The sequence below is a fragment of the Maylandia zebra genome, linkage group LG1 (assembly GCF_041146795.1).
Source record: "Maylandia zebra isolate NMK-2024a linkage group LG1, Mzebra_GT3a, whole genome shotgun sequence".
NCBI classification, from domain to species: domain Eukaryota; kingdom Metazoa; phylum Chordata; class Actinopteri; order Cichliformes; family Cichlidae; genus Maylandia; species Maylandia zebra.
The window spans coordinates 21,927,918-21,943,014 of NC_135167.1; the positions used below are offsets into that span (position 1 = coordinate 21,927,918).

The following is a 15,097-nucleotide window of genomic DNA, read 5'->3' on the forward strand; positions in this document are numbered from 1 at the left end:
GAATCTCATCAATTTAATGGTTGTTTGCACAACTGAGTTGGGCGGCACAGTGAATACTGATTAGAACTTTATGTCTGCTTTTCTGTTCGCAAAGGAGGCTATGCAGCTGCATGACAGCATGGGCTTTTCCTCTGAATTTCACATTTCTTTACTGCTTTGCTGTGGAGGAGGAGTGGGGGGGATTTCTTGGAAGGAGGATTTTATTTGCGCCACTAATACAATTAAATGTTAATGAGCCATTGTGGACTGCAAAATGGGCATCCAGGGGAATGAAAGGGTGTTTTCCATCCTACTAAGTTATGGTTCTGGCTATACCGACTGCTGCACTGGATAATTGAAAGACGCATGCCATCATCAATGATGCTCCAGTTTTTGAACATGTCTGAGAACAGAAAAAGACTAATTTTCATTCATAAAGTTTAAATACCTGTGGTCAACCATCCACAGAAATGGACAGTGCACAAGAGAGATGGAAAAGAGAGAGCAGGCAGGGTGGAGTAGGTGGATTCAAGTTTCAGGGTGATTTGTGATGGAAGGATAGCTGCAAGAGTGAAAGCGAAGGTTTTATCAGATTGTAGTGAGACCTGCTGTGATGTATGGTTTGGAGACATTGGCACTGATAAAGTGATAGGAGGCAGATTTGGAGTGGGCCGAGCTGAATGAAGACCCACAGGACCTAAGGAGAGGATTAGAAATAAGTACATCAGAGGGACCGCTCAGGGTGAGCGGTTTGGAGACAAAGTTAGAGAGGCAAGGCTGAGATGGTTTGGACATGAGCTGAGGAGGGATATTGGATATACTGGACAGTTGAATATGGAGCTGCCAGGCAGGAGGGATAGAGGAAGACCACAGGGAAGACTCGTGGATGTAGTGAAGGAGGGCATGCAGAGGGTTGGTGTGACAGAGGAGGATGCTAAGGATATGATGAGATGGAGGCAGATGATCCTAAAACGAGTAGCCGAAAGGAGAAGAAGAAGAAGAATACTGAATGTGATGATAGACTCTAAATGATTAATCCATCATTAAAATATGAAATACATTTAAAATATGCATCTGTGTGGCATCTACTGGATGTATTGTGTAATTGACAAAAGAGCAGACTGTTAAAAGACCAAACTGAACTATATTCCAGTGGTTTGAACCGATACTGCTTGTTTTCTTAACCTCTTAAGCCCCAAGCCTAACTGATCTCCTGCCTTTTGCCCCCGCATCAGGGGGCGTTGGGGCTTAATTTCAGTAGTATTTGTGGCTTAAAACTTCAAACAAGTACACAAAAAGAGACTTGGATACAGCATTTTGACTCACCTTGTTGGTTACAGTGCTGGCTACACATTAAAAACCTCCGTTTCCTGCACATTGTAATTTCCTTGCACCTGTTCTTCTGTGTTGGCATGCCAGGTGAGCAATGGCGCAGAGCAACCCAGAAAACAGCAGCGGTCCGACCTCAACGTCCCCCTGGAGAACAACAACGTACCAGAGGTAAGACGTTCTCTGGATATCCTGTCGCAGCGTTTCCTTCTTTGTCATTTATCTACCCCGAGGTTGTTTGCACAGGATATATTGTTGTTTATGTGTGCGTGCATCCATATGGTTATGTTTGTGCGTGCATGTGTGTGTGTGTGACCATTTAAGTAAATGAGTAATTGTGTAATTACAACCTCAGCTCATGTCCTCTGCTTTCGGCATGATAGCATCCTGATAATTGACTAGCATTCTGCTTGTGGTTTTATGAGAGCCATTTCTCATCGAGACGTCTGCGGTGGGAGGATGCCCCCGTTCCACCCTCCCACCACCCTCCCTCCACCCTTACTTCCTTGTCCTTGAGGGGAGCAGAATCTCTGAATATGGAGGGAAGGCTCAGTGGTATCACCAGGATCAGTGTTTGAATCTCATGAATCTCCCTGTGGCCATCTAAAGCTTCCTCATCCCTCGTGGATACGATATCTCTTTGCAGTCAGGCTTTTCCGGCTTCCATAGTGCTTTTTAGCAAGTCAGGCACGTGGAGATTCTGGAGCTGCAAGGTTTAAATGCTTTTATCTGTGTCAGTGTTCATTTTGACAGCAAATTCTGATTTAGCTTTAGTCATAGTCTTGTGACTAAAATGTCGTGCAGCTGTAGTCATAATTTAGGCATCTAAGTTCTTTTACTTTCAGTCTAGTTTTATTTGACTAAATGTCATAATTATAATAGACTAAAACTTCAGTTTGCCATGCTATTACTGGTGAGAGTTGCTCCACATGGTTTACTAATCATATTATTTTCCTTGACATCAAACGCAAAGGGTGTCTGTATGTGTGGAGAAGAAGATCACTTCCCAACTCGTCCCGCCTTTCTGCACAACTTAATTAGTTCTGATTGGATCTCGTCTCTGCAGAACATTTTCATCTCGTTTTTGTTTGTTGATGATTGTGTAAATACATTTCATCATAGTTTTTGTCTATGAAAGGAATAATTCTGTAAATTTGGCGTCACTGGTCTTTCAACTATTGTGAAAGCCTTGTTTTGCTAGTGTGTCTTTCATGATGGCATATTTGAAGTCAAGTTTATTTAAAGAATTTGAAGTTTAGCACGTTTATTTTGAAACAGCAGAGAAGTACAGTATGTAATTCACTGTAAGTCTATTCATAACATTTATCTGCTATTACCTGTTTCTGTCTTCCAGCCTACAAAGAAGGTCGCATCCTTCCCCAGCTTTGTCGATGGTAAGTTCATCTGCACATCTGTTTGGTGGTGAAATTCAAATTTTGGAATAAAAACCAAGTAATCACAATAAGTTACAGTACTTCCCTGCCTTTGGGCATGATCTAGGGCTAACAGTATGTTTTAAAAGGCTTTAGTTGCCATCAGATCATGGTGGCACATTGTGCTCCAAAGTGGGTGTCTGAGAGTCCACATCTAGATATCACAGGATATCACAGATGCAGATTAATCACAGCTCCTGTTAGCACTGCACCTCCATTAGCTCACAGCCGGTGGCCATTTCACTGCTGAGGCCTATCCAGCCGTTTATCACTATATCTCCAGTGTTTGGCTTCTTTTTCTTCACGCAGCACACTGACTGCAGTAATTAAAATACCTTCTCCGCTGCACGCTCCACCCTTTCAGTCTAAACATGCTTTGTCTTTCCCTTTGTCTCCCTCTTAATCACCATCCTCTCTGCCTCTCCCTGGCTCAGTCCCAGGACCCTGTGAGCCAGAAGACCTGATTGATGGGATTATCTTTGCTGCTAACTACCTGGGCTCCACTCAGCTGCTGTCTGAGAGGAACCCCTCCAAGAACATCCGAATGATGCAGGCCCAGGAGGCCGTCAGCAGGGTCAAGGTACTCAAAAACACCCACTCGTGCACCGATTCACATACGAAGACACAGTTACCGCTGCATTTCTGAGTCATACAGACAATCACACTTCCTTGTGCTTTCACAATATAGGTGTCACAATATACTGGTGATAGTAAATAATATGAAACAGCAATATCATGTCAGAAACACGGATATGACAACATGGTGATAACAACCCAGTGGCAGCACAGCCATGATTCAGCTCAAGAGTCAAGTTTATTGCAACTCTCCAATTTAATCTGTGCTAACCTACACAGGTGGAGTCAGGCTGTTGTTGGGTTGTTAAGTGAAGCAGTTGGAGATGAGCAGGCTGGACTTAAATTCTTAATTTAATTACCAATTTGTTGTCTGCCCTTGTTACTGCTTTTCCTTGCTTTCTTAATACTAGCCTCTTAAAATGTGCAACTGTGCCCTGCGCCTTGTGCTCTGCACTTTCCAGCTGGCCCGATTGAGTTACAAGAGTTTGCTGCTCTGTTCTAGCTGTGCAAACTGAGCACTGCACATGTCAGTGACATTTGGTCAGGCTGGTTTAGGCTTGTTATTTGCCTTATTAGAGACAACAGAATAATCTTTTCAGATGTTCCGAAGACATTTACACAGTTTGTTGCTTCTGTTAGATTACTAATGGCTTTATCCTTTTTTTTCCTTTTTTTTAAAAAAGATTGCAACCCACCTCCTCTCTGCACCCACATGGTTCACATAGCCTCTGTGTCAGATCCACAAAGCACAGCAATAAATAGAGCTAAGTGTGCTAAGGTATGCTGAGGAGAGGACACAGAGGGAGACAGAGCGAACCGATAGCAAGGCTTAAGAGGGCTATATATACACGGAGAATTGATTGAATGATGAGACGTACGTGGAAAACTCTGGGGATAATGCGGACGATCACAAAGGAGTAAAAATGCAGCTGTCAGAGTTAAATAGAAAGTAAAAAAAGACATGAATCATTGTAACAGAAGGCAGAGGAAGGAAATAACAAAGAGCAAATAAGTTCTCACAGAAACCACAGGGACCATTTTCATTTCTTTTTTTCTTTAATTTTTGCAATATTTCCTATGGCTAACATAATTATGTAGGGAAAATCTCACATCGTGACAGCCCTAACAACATTAAAGACTAATTTTGGTTGCAAAGTGTTTTTCCTCTGGTTCCATAATGCTTTGTAGTCCCTAATTGAGTCTGAAGAACTGTGAATATCAGAGCCAGCTGGGTCGGTCATGGGTTGTAATTTACAGCTGCCCTGTTGGGTAGTCAGCCACATCATTTGTAACTTCAACAAATATTGATGATGAGAAGTAGCACTAGTAGCAGCAGTGAGGTTGCGGTAGTCCCAAGTCACCAGGAAGTACTGCCGGTGATCCTAAGTATCTGGAAATATGTATTAGTTGAATAAACAGTTCCTCCAGTAGGAAGCTGCTGAGAGGCCGTTCCCTTCGGACGGAGCTTTTTATTCAGTGACGGTTCTCTAATTTCTAACAGATGTGCCATCATTCTGTTGTTGTTTAAGCAGCACCAGAAACATTCAAATGTACCTAAAGACATATAAAAGGACATAGAAGCCTTACAGGAACACTCAGTGGCATTACATGACTAATACAGAGAGTGTATTCCTGATACAGTGTCATTTTTCACATTACTGTACATGCATAGAATGGGAAAACACAAACAAAATCCTGGTACTGCAGAATATTCTGTTATATTTAGTCATTTATAACAGCTATGACATTATTTCTTAACTCATACCCACAAACTTCCAAATGAAATATACAGTACATGGATATTAATTATTTTTTCTAAGCAGTATAGTCATGTATTAAGCATCAGTGGTCTTTTAGGGCAGCTGAAAAACTTGGCCAGATTAGACTTCAGGGCACGTGTGTTCGTCACAGCCGACTGGATAATGGGGCTTCTGGCATGTGAGCCTCCCTGCTGTTCACTAATATCATTACAAAAATGATGTTTCAGAAAAGTGCTGTGGATGGTGCTAGTGCAGCTCAAAGAGGCTCATTTGATGTTAGTTTGGAGAAGCTTTTCATCACTGTCCAGAGCTCTTGTGATAAAACATCTCTTATGACAAACTAGACTGTCAGACTTATGGTACTGGTCACATTTATCTGTTTTGGGCTCGCAGTCCCTCTGCCAGGTGACTGATGTCATCTCGTGTCGTGACAAGATGACATTAGTGCTAACGTTCTGGTGCGTAGTTGCTAACCGAGCACTGGCCTCTTTTATCTCCCTCTCGTGTGAATACAAGCTTTGATGTTATTCTAAATATTGAATGACCGCCTCCGTAGTGGTCTACTTTTAGAAAGTTACATGCTGAAATAAGACTTGTTAATCGACGTGTGACCAAAGTCTGTTTAAGCTTCTCATATTGGTTGTATTGTCTCCGTTTTAGCCACATTTTGCAGGTTTCTTATGCTTGTGTGAAATAAACAAACATATAATTTTGTTCATGTAATTATTAAGGGACAATCCTACATAATTAGAGTTTCCATAAGGTTTGTATATGAAAATATAGGGAAAACACACATAAACTCAAAGGAAAACGTATGTATCTTGACTGCGCTGACATGTTTCACAAATATAACACACATATCAAGGTGTAGTCACAGCCTGCTGCTTCATGGTACTCGGTGAAGCTGCTGTGAGGTGGCATTGATATCTAAAAAGTAGGGGTGCAACGATACACAAAATTCACGGTTCGGTTCGGTTCGATACTTTGGTGTCACGGTTCGATATTTTTTCGATACAAAAAAAATGTTCATGCCTTTTTAATTTGTCATTTATTAAAATTATAAATATATATTTTAACTCAAAAGTACAGTTTTTAAATTTAACCCTAACCCTTGTGCGTGTTTTTTATTTTGACAGCGAATGCGCACCTGCAGACCACTTATGTGCAGCCCTGGTTATTTAGCTCGTCATATTGCAGCCACAGAAATTATTTTGTCCATGAAACCATAAAGCTGCACTTTCTTTTTGCCTTATAGTCTGATTTGTCATAACTTCTCCGTTTTGTGGTAAGCTTTTCTTTGGCTGTCACTTCTTCACCCTGACCTGTCTTATTTGGCTCAGCAGAACTAAAATATATATCCTGCTGCTTTTACACACGCACTCACATAAGCTCAGCGATTCTCTGCGCGATCAACCTCTCACATGTTTAAGCTGCGGGAGATTTCACTTGTCATGTTTGCATAGTAAGCTAACAATTAATAAGACGATGTCAGAGGAATTGGTGCGCAAATTATCATCACTCACAGATCAGTGCTGTCACTCTCTATACACAGTTCGCACGATTGCAAAGTGAAAGCAAAAAAACAAGCGCAAATTCAAACGAGATTTCAATATGTCACATATTGACAGTGGCTCACCGATGCCAATGACATAATTACCCAGCTACATTTCTGAAAGAATGCAAAAGCATTGACATATATTTTTCCTACAATAGCCCAACGGGCAGGGAAGAGATAGATTTTGGTAGCCCGACTGAAAAAAATCGCTAGCTCCAGGACGTCGGGCTAGCGATATTGCAAGCCCTGTATCTGATTGAGGAATCATGCATCTTTGGAAAAGAGAGTTTATTACAGAGAAATGTCTCTTTCCAAAATAAAAGCTATACTATCCGCTTCTTCTGGGCTATATTCTCAGCAGCATAAGGAGAATCATGTGCTAACAGCTGTCTAAATGACTCGGCTAAAGTTAGTAGCATGCTTGTTGTTTTTGTCTTTGCACTAGGATAATGTCGGCGTAAATGTGCAGTCATATTCGTTGTGTTCCCACTAGTGCTTTCAGGTTAATCTCGTTGAAATGACCTTAACACCACAACACGGCAAATCTCCGTTAACGAGCTACCGCCGATCGCCCCGTGCATGGGGCTAGACGGCCAACACGTTAACGAGCTAACTGCGCTAACACACTAGTTCCCACCCATGTAATTGAGCATTGCATGGCACATCCAACATACTGTTTTACTTTAGTCCATGACTCGCTTACCTTCAGGGTCATACGTCACATGAAAACCAAAATAATTCCAAACGCCAGATCTGAATGAGGGTGGGGGAGGTGCCCTGCGCTCTTCCTTCTGACTATGCTGTCTGTGTGGAGCGCTCAGTGGATCTGCGCTCGACAGTGCAGCCTAGGCGGAGTAGTCGAACGCAGATTCACTGAGCGCTCAACACAGTGTTATGGTTCAAAAATATTGGAGATGGACACCAGAGGAAAAACCCACAATAACAACACTGGTCCGGTCGGGTTGAGTCAAACGATGATTTAATGATCACACACGTGGGAGATGGACACTGTATGCAGACAGTCTCAGATCTCATCTCAAAAAACACATTTCCATAGTTTTATGAAATCAGGGTATTAGAACGCCCCCTCATGCGTAGTGACAGGTGTAATACAATCAATATTGACAATTTTATTTAACACAAAGAATAACATTGTCTCCTTCCCGAGGGCAGACGCTAACTGCCCCCCTTCTCCTGGAACCGTCTGTACCCTGCTGAGACACAACATGGCAACTACAAGGACTCTTTCATTTATTAAGACCATCAGTGTGTATTGCTCTAAATCAAGTATATAATATTAAATGAATATTGCTGGATCAGCTACTTCTACTTAAAACATATTAAAACATGACTAAGCACAAAATCACCAAGAATGACATCTTATAAGTGCTGTGTAAGCGCGTGCGGCCTTCCAAGCTCAAAGCCTTTGCCCTCCATAGATCAGCCAGACTCGCGCTGGCTGTAGCTTTTAACCTTTAATTACCTTGAGCACAACTCTAGAATGAGCAACAAACTGCAATGTGTATGGAATGATCATGGTTACATCTGCAATGGAAAATCATGTTATTATTCTGGTACCTGTAAGAAAAGATCAAATTAAAGTTATCACCATCACTGTAATGCAAAGAATAATGTAAGATCAAAAACTTCAATTCATGCTTAATGCAAAGCTGGTTATATACTTCTAATAAACTACTAATGACATATTAAAATATTAAATGATAATGAGAAAAACATCCCCTCCTTATTCTACAACAGACAGCATCGTCAGAAGGAAAGTTGATAAAATAAATTACAAATGTTGTATTGTTCGATACATATGCGTACCGAACCGAAAGCACTGTATCGAACGGTTCAATATCGATACGAATATCGTTGCACCCCTACTAAAAAGACAATATGGCTAAACATTTATACTTTTCTTCAAATATTTAGGTTCATTTCAGCTCATTCACTGAGCTGAGCATGTGTACAGACTCATATGGATGCTGTGCTATCCTATGTCATGATACTTAATGGGCAGGCTTTCATAAATAGACATGTGCATGGGAGAAGAGAGAGTATATTTCTGAGTCAGTATTGAGCCAAAAAATAACATTATAACTACTGTTAGTAGCCCTTAGTCTTTTTATATGTCGCTGAATCAAAACAAAATAATCCACATCACTGAATTACTAAATTGATTTAACAGTAAATAACATTCACAGTAAAAATAAACAAATATATGCAATCTGGAAGTATACTAAAAACTACTATAAGGTCATAAACGAACAAAATCACATATGTTACGATTTATAGCTTGAAAATGCCTATAAGTTAAATTTCCTGTGGTAACATCCAATATATTATTGACTACTATTGTCATTTATGATAAGGATTCGTTTTAGAGTTAACACAAGTATGGTTCACTAGACTGGTGTATGTCTAAAAATGGACTTCTCATGTCTTGTGCTAATAAACCCAATTTCCCAAATTCAGGAAGAGCACTGCTGATTGATCAGATGCAATAACATCCCTATTTGTCACATTGTCGGATCTTTGCTGACCGGTTAGGAGAAATCCAAATTCAAAGAGTCCAGTCCTACACCTGGTTCAGGGCCCGAATAGCCCGGGGGGAGAAGTTCCTCCTCATTCTCTCTGTTTTATCCATGTAGTTTTACAACTTCACAGTGAGGCATGAGAAAGCCAGTTTTGATGTCAGTTTAAGTTAACATTTAGTTAGCATTTAAGCTTCCTTGCCCTATAAAGGGTTAAGACAGAACACTAATTATGTCACATAGCCCTCAGCCCTATCCTTATTGTCGTGTTCTTCAGATTAGCTTAGGGTTGAGAGTTAGCAGTGCAAAAATATTAATACATATCAAAATGTTCCTGAGCATTGCTAGAAATGTGTAAGTGTTAATATGAAAAAAATGTAGTGTGAAAACGTCAATACAAAAGTTAATGGGTGTACATTTGTTTATGACTGTACAAATTTTGGAAAAGCTACCGAATGAATGTTTAGTTGATTTCCTTTAGTTATTTTTAATAGAATATCTATTAACAAAAGTTGAATCTTCAGTGTTGTCGGCCAGTCTTTCTGAAAGAGTTACAGTGGGTTTCACACATGCCCCGAAGGCCTGAATTTTTCGAGGCATCACCTGGAGAGGCAGTATGTGATAGACCAGCATGTGTCCAGATCAGTCAGACTCAACATTAAACAGACTTCATCCTGCCAGCTCTACACTACAAAGCCTGCGTGTGAATAGAGCAGGTACTGCAAGGGAGTCCTACCCCCTGCATCCTTACCCAGCATCCCTAAACCGCTTTTCAAGAAGTGAAGACATGACTGACACAAAGGTCTCTTACAGTGTGTTAATTAAACGTGTCATTCAATCAGCAGATTTCACTAAAGAATGAAGGTTGTTTACAGCCTAGGAACTGAGACCTTGGTTGAACAGGCAGAGCTGCTGTAAACATTGCCCACAACGTCATCATCGCAACCATGAAGTGCAATTTACAGAACTGTGTCGCTGGCATGACTGTCCATGTGCACTTTTATCACTCGCTCTTTGCCACACAGTTGTCTGCCTGCACAAAATCTTCTCCAACCGACTGCAGCAAATCAGCCGTTTTCTCTCAGTGATTTCCCTCGATTGGCCCTTCATTATATAATTCATTTATCCCTTGTGAACCGAATGAATAGCACTATAGCAACCGACCTTAAACACTGAAATGGAGACTGTCGGCTTAACGCAAACCACACATAGAAAGAACCTCGTGTCCTCTCCTGTTCTTTATAAATATGTGCTATTTAAATAAAAACAAGTTGACTAGAGTATATTTCTGCCACACTTGTATTTTTGCCTCACATCAACCCAAGGAAGCATCTGTGTAGTATAATAAAGCACAGGTTCGCACCCTGTGGTGCTGAACTGAGCAAAAAGAAGTATGGCAGGTAAATTGTAGCAGAGCTGTGTAGGCTGCTTATGCAGATCTTTGTGCCATGATGTCAACTCGCTGTTTGATGTAATATTTATGAAGTTTCAATCCCCCCCATTCCCTTTCACTACCCCCCCCCCTTGCTCCTCGTCAGCAGAGCAGTAGGTGTTGCTCAAAGCCTCAGATGTTTGTCTTCCTGAGAGCCGATCACAGAAGAGGAAACTTTACAGATTGAAAGCTGGAAAAAGACACTTCCCTCTGGGCTGTTATTAATACTGTGTTGGTGGTTACAGCTTTGCAGCAGTGGCTCAGGCAAACATCCAGGCCTGCACTCGAAAATGTAATGTCAAGATAATTTCCTCTGGTCGATGGTAGATGGAAGGAAGGCCAGCAGCTCAGCTTGAACCTTATACGGAGGGGATAAATTGAAAGATTACCGAGAGCTAAGAGTCCTCCTAAAGATTAGTTATCTAAGGTCAACTGTTAGAGCCCACTACATGAACAGTGTTACTGATGAACTAATCACACCCATTAGCTCAGTAAAACTGTCTCCATATTAGCTAAGCTCTTTAATTCCAAACACAGTGACTTGACCTTGAAAAAAAAAAGAACCCAAAAACCAAACAAACCCAAAGCAGAGAGTTGAAATCCTTGCACAGGGCTTATCGCCCCCGTTCTCTGTGTGTGTTGTTGATTGTTTTTTCCAGCATGTCTTTTCTGCTAGCAGCATTTAGACTGTGTCGTAAACGTGAAAGTCGGTAAGAGCAGCGCCCGTGCGTTTGATCTGAATGACAGAGTTTGTCTGTGTGTTGATTAAATGCTTTGTTCAGCACAGTAGCTTAAAAAGCTTTGTGAAGAATGCAGGAACAGTGTCAGTCCATGTCTACACGCTTTTTGTTTGTTTTTTTAAAGAAGCAATTATTACCATCTGTAATTGCTGTTGTGATAACCAATATGGCTGTGCGAAACGCTTTCTCAACAAACACACTCCTCCTCTCTCGCTCTCTTTCTTTCTGTCACTCTTCCTGTTTGTGAGAGCAGCGACAGCACACCTGCCTTTTGGTTTGGGGCTTTACTGTCTTACCTTCTTTTATTTACCTTCTTTATTTCCTCCTCCTCTTCCTCCTGTTTTTTGTGCTCCTGTATCTGCTGACCTTGTCCCGTCCCGTCCCAACGCCTGCCTGCCTGCCTGCCTGCCTGCCTGCCTGCCTGCCTGCCTGCCTGCCAGAGGGTACAGAAGGCTGCCAAAATCAAGAAAAAGGCGGTGTGTAATAAACGGAACAAAAAGAAAGACCCTTTGGCCACTTTACTTCCACTCTCACCCTTTATTTTTTGACTTCATATTTGCCTGTCTGTGTATCCTTTTCCATTTGTGTCTCAAACACTTGAATGTTCATGCACTGAGTTCAGCAAATCTGTGTCAGGTTTATCTCTGTCCTTCTGTCTGCGGAAAAAGAAATCTGTATCTCCAGAAATATTGTAGAACTCTTTAAAACTAACAATTATATTGTTATTTATTAGGCAAATACCAAAGTGAGTCATTTTATATACCCAAATTTGAGCCGGCCCACTTCTCTGAGATGCCATAAATTATTCAAGCATAACAGTCAAACTAATGTTTTTGTTCAGGAATGCAAGTAAATAACTGTAATTTAGGATTTTAATCAAAATTAAATGATGTGCTTCACTGTGTTTTTCAGTCTTTTGTTTTTTAGTATTAGAAATATGCAGGATTAACCATTACAGAAGCATTAAAATCCTTTGGGTTATAACCAGTACTGTCACTTAGACTGGGTGGTGGGCTAAAAAAATTGTCAAGCACTGTATATGGAAAGAACAAAGAAATAACTGAAATAAATGTGATGCAAATACATCCCACGCACACACATTAGAGACTATTTTTTTCTTTTATTTCCAGTCATATTGTTATTGTACATATTGTTATTCTCCAAAACATACCGTAGGGTTAGAGTTAATTTTCTATTGTACTGATACATCAGGGGTATATTTAATGTGTTTTTGTATGTTTTGCGCGTCTCATACTGTGACTCATTCAGTGACCCTTTTGCCAATTTCTTACGTAAAATAATTAGGATAAATTGAACCGAGTGAATATTATGTTACATTAGAAAAATGCAAAAGAGATCACTTTAGTGATTAAATCACATTCCCGTATAGACAAGATAAGCATTGCCTATAGACAACATTAACATTTACTATTGTAGGGGCTAAAGAGTGCTTTGTTTACCTAGAATATTTATTTTCCTTATATGGAAACAGAGTTGCTTTTATATTAGACTAAACAACCACTGAAACAAAGTAGCGTAACGTGTTACTGACATGAATTATTATCATGAATTTATAATAAGGGGATTCTGTGTCTGAAGCTTCTATCCCATTAAGACTTAATGCTGATTGGCTGTCCTTCTCAAACAGAACAGCAGGTGGGTCGGGCCGCTGTGCTTACAACCCAAGCTTTGTGTCCGAACCGACCATATTATGTGTGTCTCCAAGACACAGTACAGACCAATAGTAACCAATAGTGTCTGAAGCGTTTAGATCAATCTGAAGCCTGAAGATTTTGTCTGTCAGATTTAGTCTGACACTGTTACAGTATAAATATAAGAAAAAATGAGGAAAAGCATAAGAAGTTCCACAGATTAAAAATATTTATGTATTTTTCTACCATAGGTTCAAAAATCTATAATCATTTTAGTCATTAAAGTGATATAACTGGCTTTAATCATGTGTAAGAGTTGTCATTTCTTCTTTCTAACCAAAAACTCTGAAGCTTAAAGGGTTTGCAAGATTTCTAGAAAAAGGTCAGCGAGCCAGCGGTCGTAGCTTCCTCACACATACCAAGACCGGACAAGGAAACAAAGCGTGACATATTAAACAGAAAAATCTTCTACCTCAAGGCCAAATGCAGGCAAATGTAAATCACATGCCAGCCACAACTTATGTTTGCAAAAACTAGTTTGTACCCTAAAGAAAATTAATTACTATTCATTGTATTTTCTGATACTGGATATGGACAGAAAATGATGAACTAATGACAGGTCACAGTCTCCCCCCCCCCCCCCCCCCCCCACCACCAAAAAAGGTTTACCGTTTATTGCTTGAAACAAATGTTAACCACGTGCTTTATTTGTCTATGAGATTGCCTTATTTAAGTACATAAGACAGTTTTAATTCAACTAAAACAAGCATAGTTTTATTATATTTCTGCACAGAGAGATTAGAGGGAAATGTGCACAAGCTTGTTGTGTGCTGAGGCTGCATTACTCTCACTGGTGTAACAGCCAGCTGGTAGGGGTTTAGTGTTAAGCTGTTTCTTGTTTCCATGCCAGCTCGCCCATCCTCGTGCCAGGACTATTGATGCAAACTAACGCTACTGCCAAACACTTTCTTTTTCTTCCTTTGCTACCTCACCTCTAGACTCAGTAACATGTCCATGTAACAAGGACTTTTCTAACTGGGCACTAAGCTTTGAATGCATGAGTTTTGGCAATTAAAAAAAGGCATTCCCACATTTAAAACAGACACTATTCAGACAGCTGCGTGCACAATGAACAGTCAGGCTTGACACAAACATCTTAAACAGCCAGACGCAGGTGATTTAACAAACTCTTCTGTCTGTATGTTGCTTCAGAGCGCAGATGGAGACGCCCAAACCCTTACCGAGGTTGATCTGTTTATCTCCACCCAGAGGATCAAAGTCCTCAACGCAGACTCACAGGTAAGTGCTCCATGTTTCTGTTAAAAGTATGATTTTTCACCTGTGAGAACAAAAGCTGTTTTCCCAGAAACTATGAGTCAATGCCTCAGGGGAATGATGTTATGTCATAATTGTCAAAACAACAGCTTAACTGCTGACACCAGCTGCATCCTACAGCTGCCCCAGCTCTGATTGTTGTTTGTTTAATCTCATGACGTCACTCTGTGAATTCTTTTTGACCGTGGCTAAAAATAGATTCTGCAAAGCCAAAAGAAAAAAAAATGGTGCAGGATCATCTGTGCAGCACTGCCTTTACTTTAATGTCACAACAAAGTGGTCCTTTAGAAGTTCGGACCCCAGACTTAATGGATGCACAAAGCAAAGTTAATGGCACAATGATGAATAGTATTAGCTGTACAGAAAAGGCAGGAAGCACATAAACAGAGCATCCTAAACACAACAAAACTACAGTGACTAGGAAGAGATCTCAGGTTTGTTGTTTAGCACTCAATAAAAGAATTAACATTACCAAGCTCAACTTTTTTGACTTCGGTGTGGCTACATAGTACAAGGATTCAAAGGTTAACTAAAGATAAATGTAAAAATTAAGTGTAAAAATCGCAAAATCAGTGATACAACAAATGACCATGTAGCAAGTAATTCAGTCAGTGTTAGCTAGGTAGTGTGCTAGCAAACTGTTGCTATATATGCTTCTGTAGAGCTAACACGTGCCAACACACCAGCTCCACAAAGCAAAATAAAGCCTTCATAAGACACAATGCAGTCCTGTGAAAAACTGAGTACGGTGTTATTCCCTCCATAGCCA

The 15,097-nt window shown here is 40.5% G+C and overlaps 1 protein-coding gene across 5 annotated transcripts in view; it reads left to right on the plus strand.

Moving 5' to 3' along the window:
* Positions 1–15,097, plus strand: part of apba2b (amyloid beta (A4) precursor protein-binding, family A, member 2b) — an 81,776-nt gene that overhangs the window by 53,443 nt on the left and 13,236 nt on the right. For 4 of the 5 annotated variants that reach the window (XM_076883280.1, XM_004543217.6, XM_076883287.1 and 1 more), the window contains 5 exons: positions 1,399–1,479; positions 2,663–2,702; positions 3,176–3,321; positions 11,782–11,817; positions 14,206–14,292. In XM_076883280.1, the coding sequence (XP_076739395.1) occupies positions 1,399–1,479; positions 2,663–2,702; positions 3,176–3,321; positions 11,782–11,817; positions 14,206–14,292 (390 nt within the window). The remainder of the gene's footprint in view (positions 1–1,398; positions 1,480–2,662; positions 2,703–3,175; positions 3,322–11,781; positions 11,818–14,205; positions 14,293–15,097) is intronic. The other variant, XM_076883288.1, reaches the window with a different exon arrangement.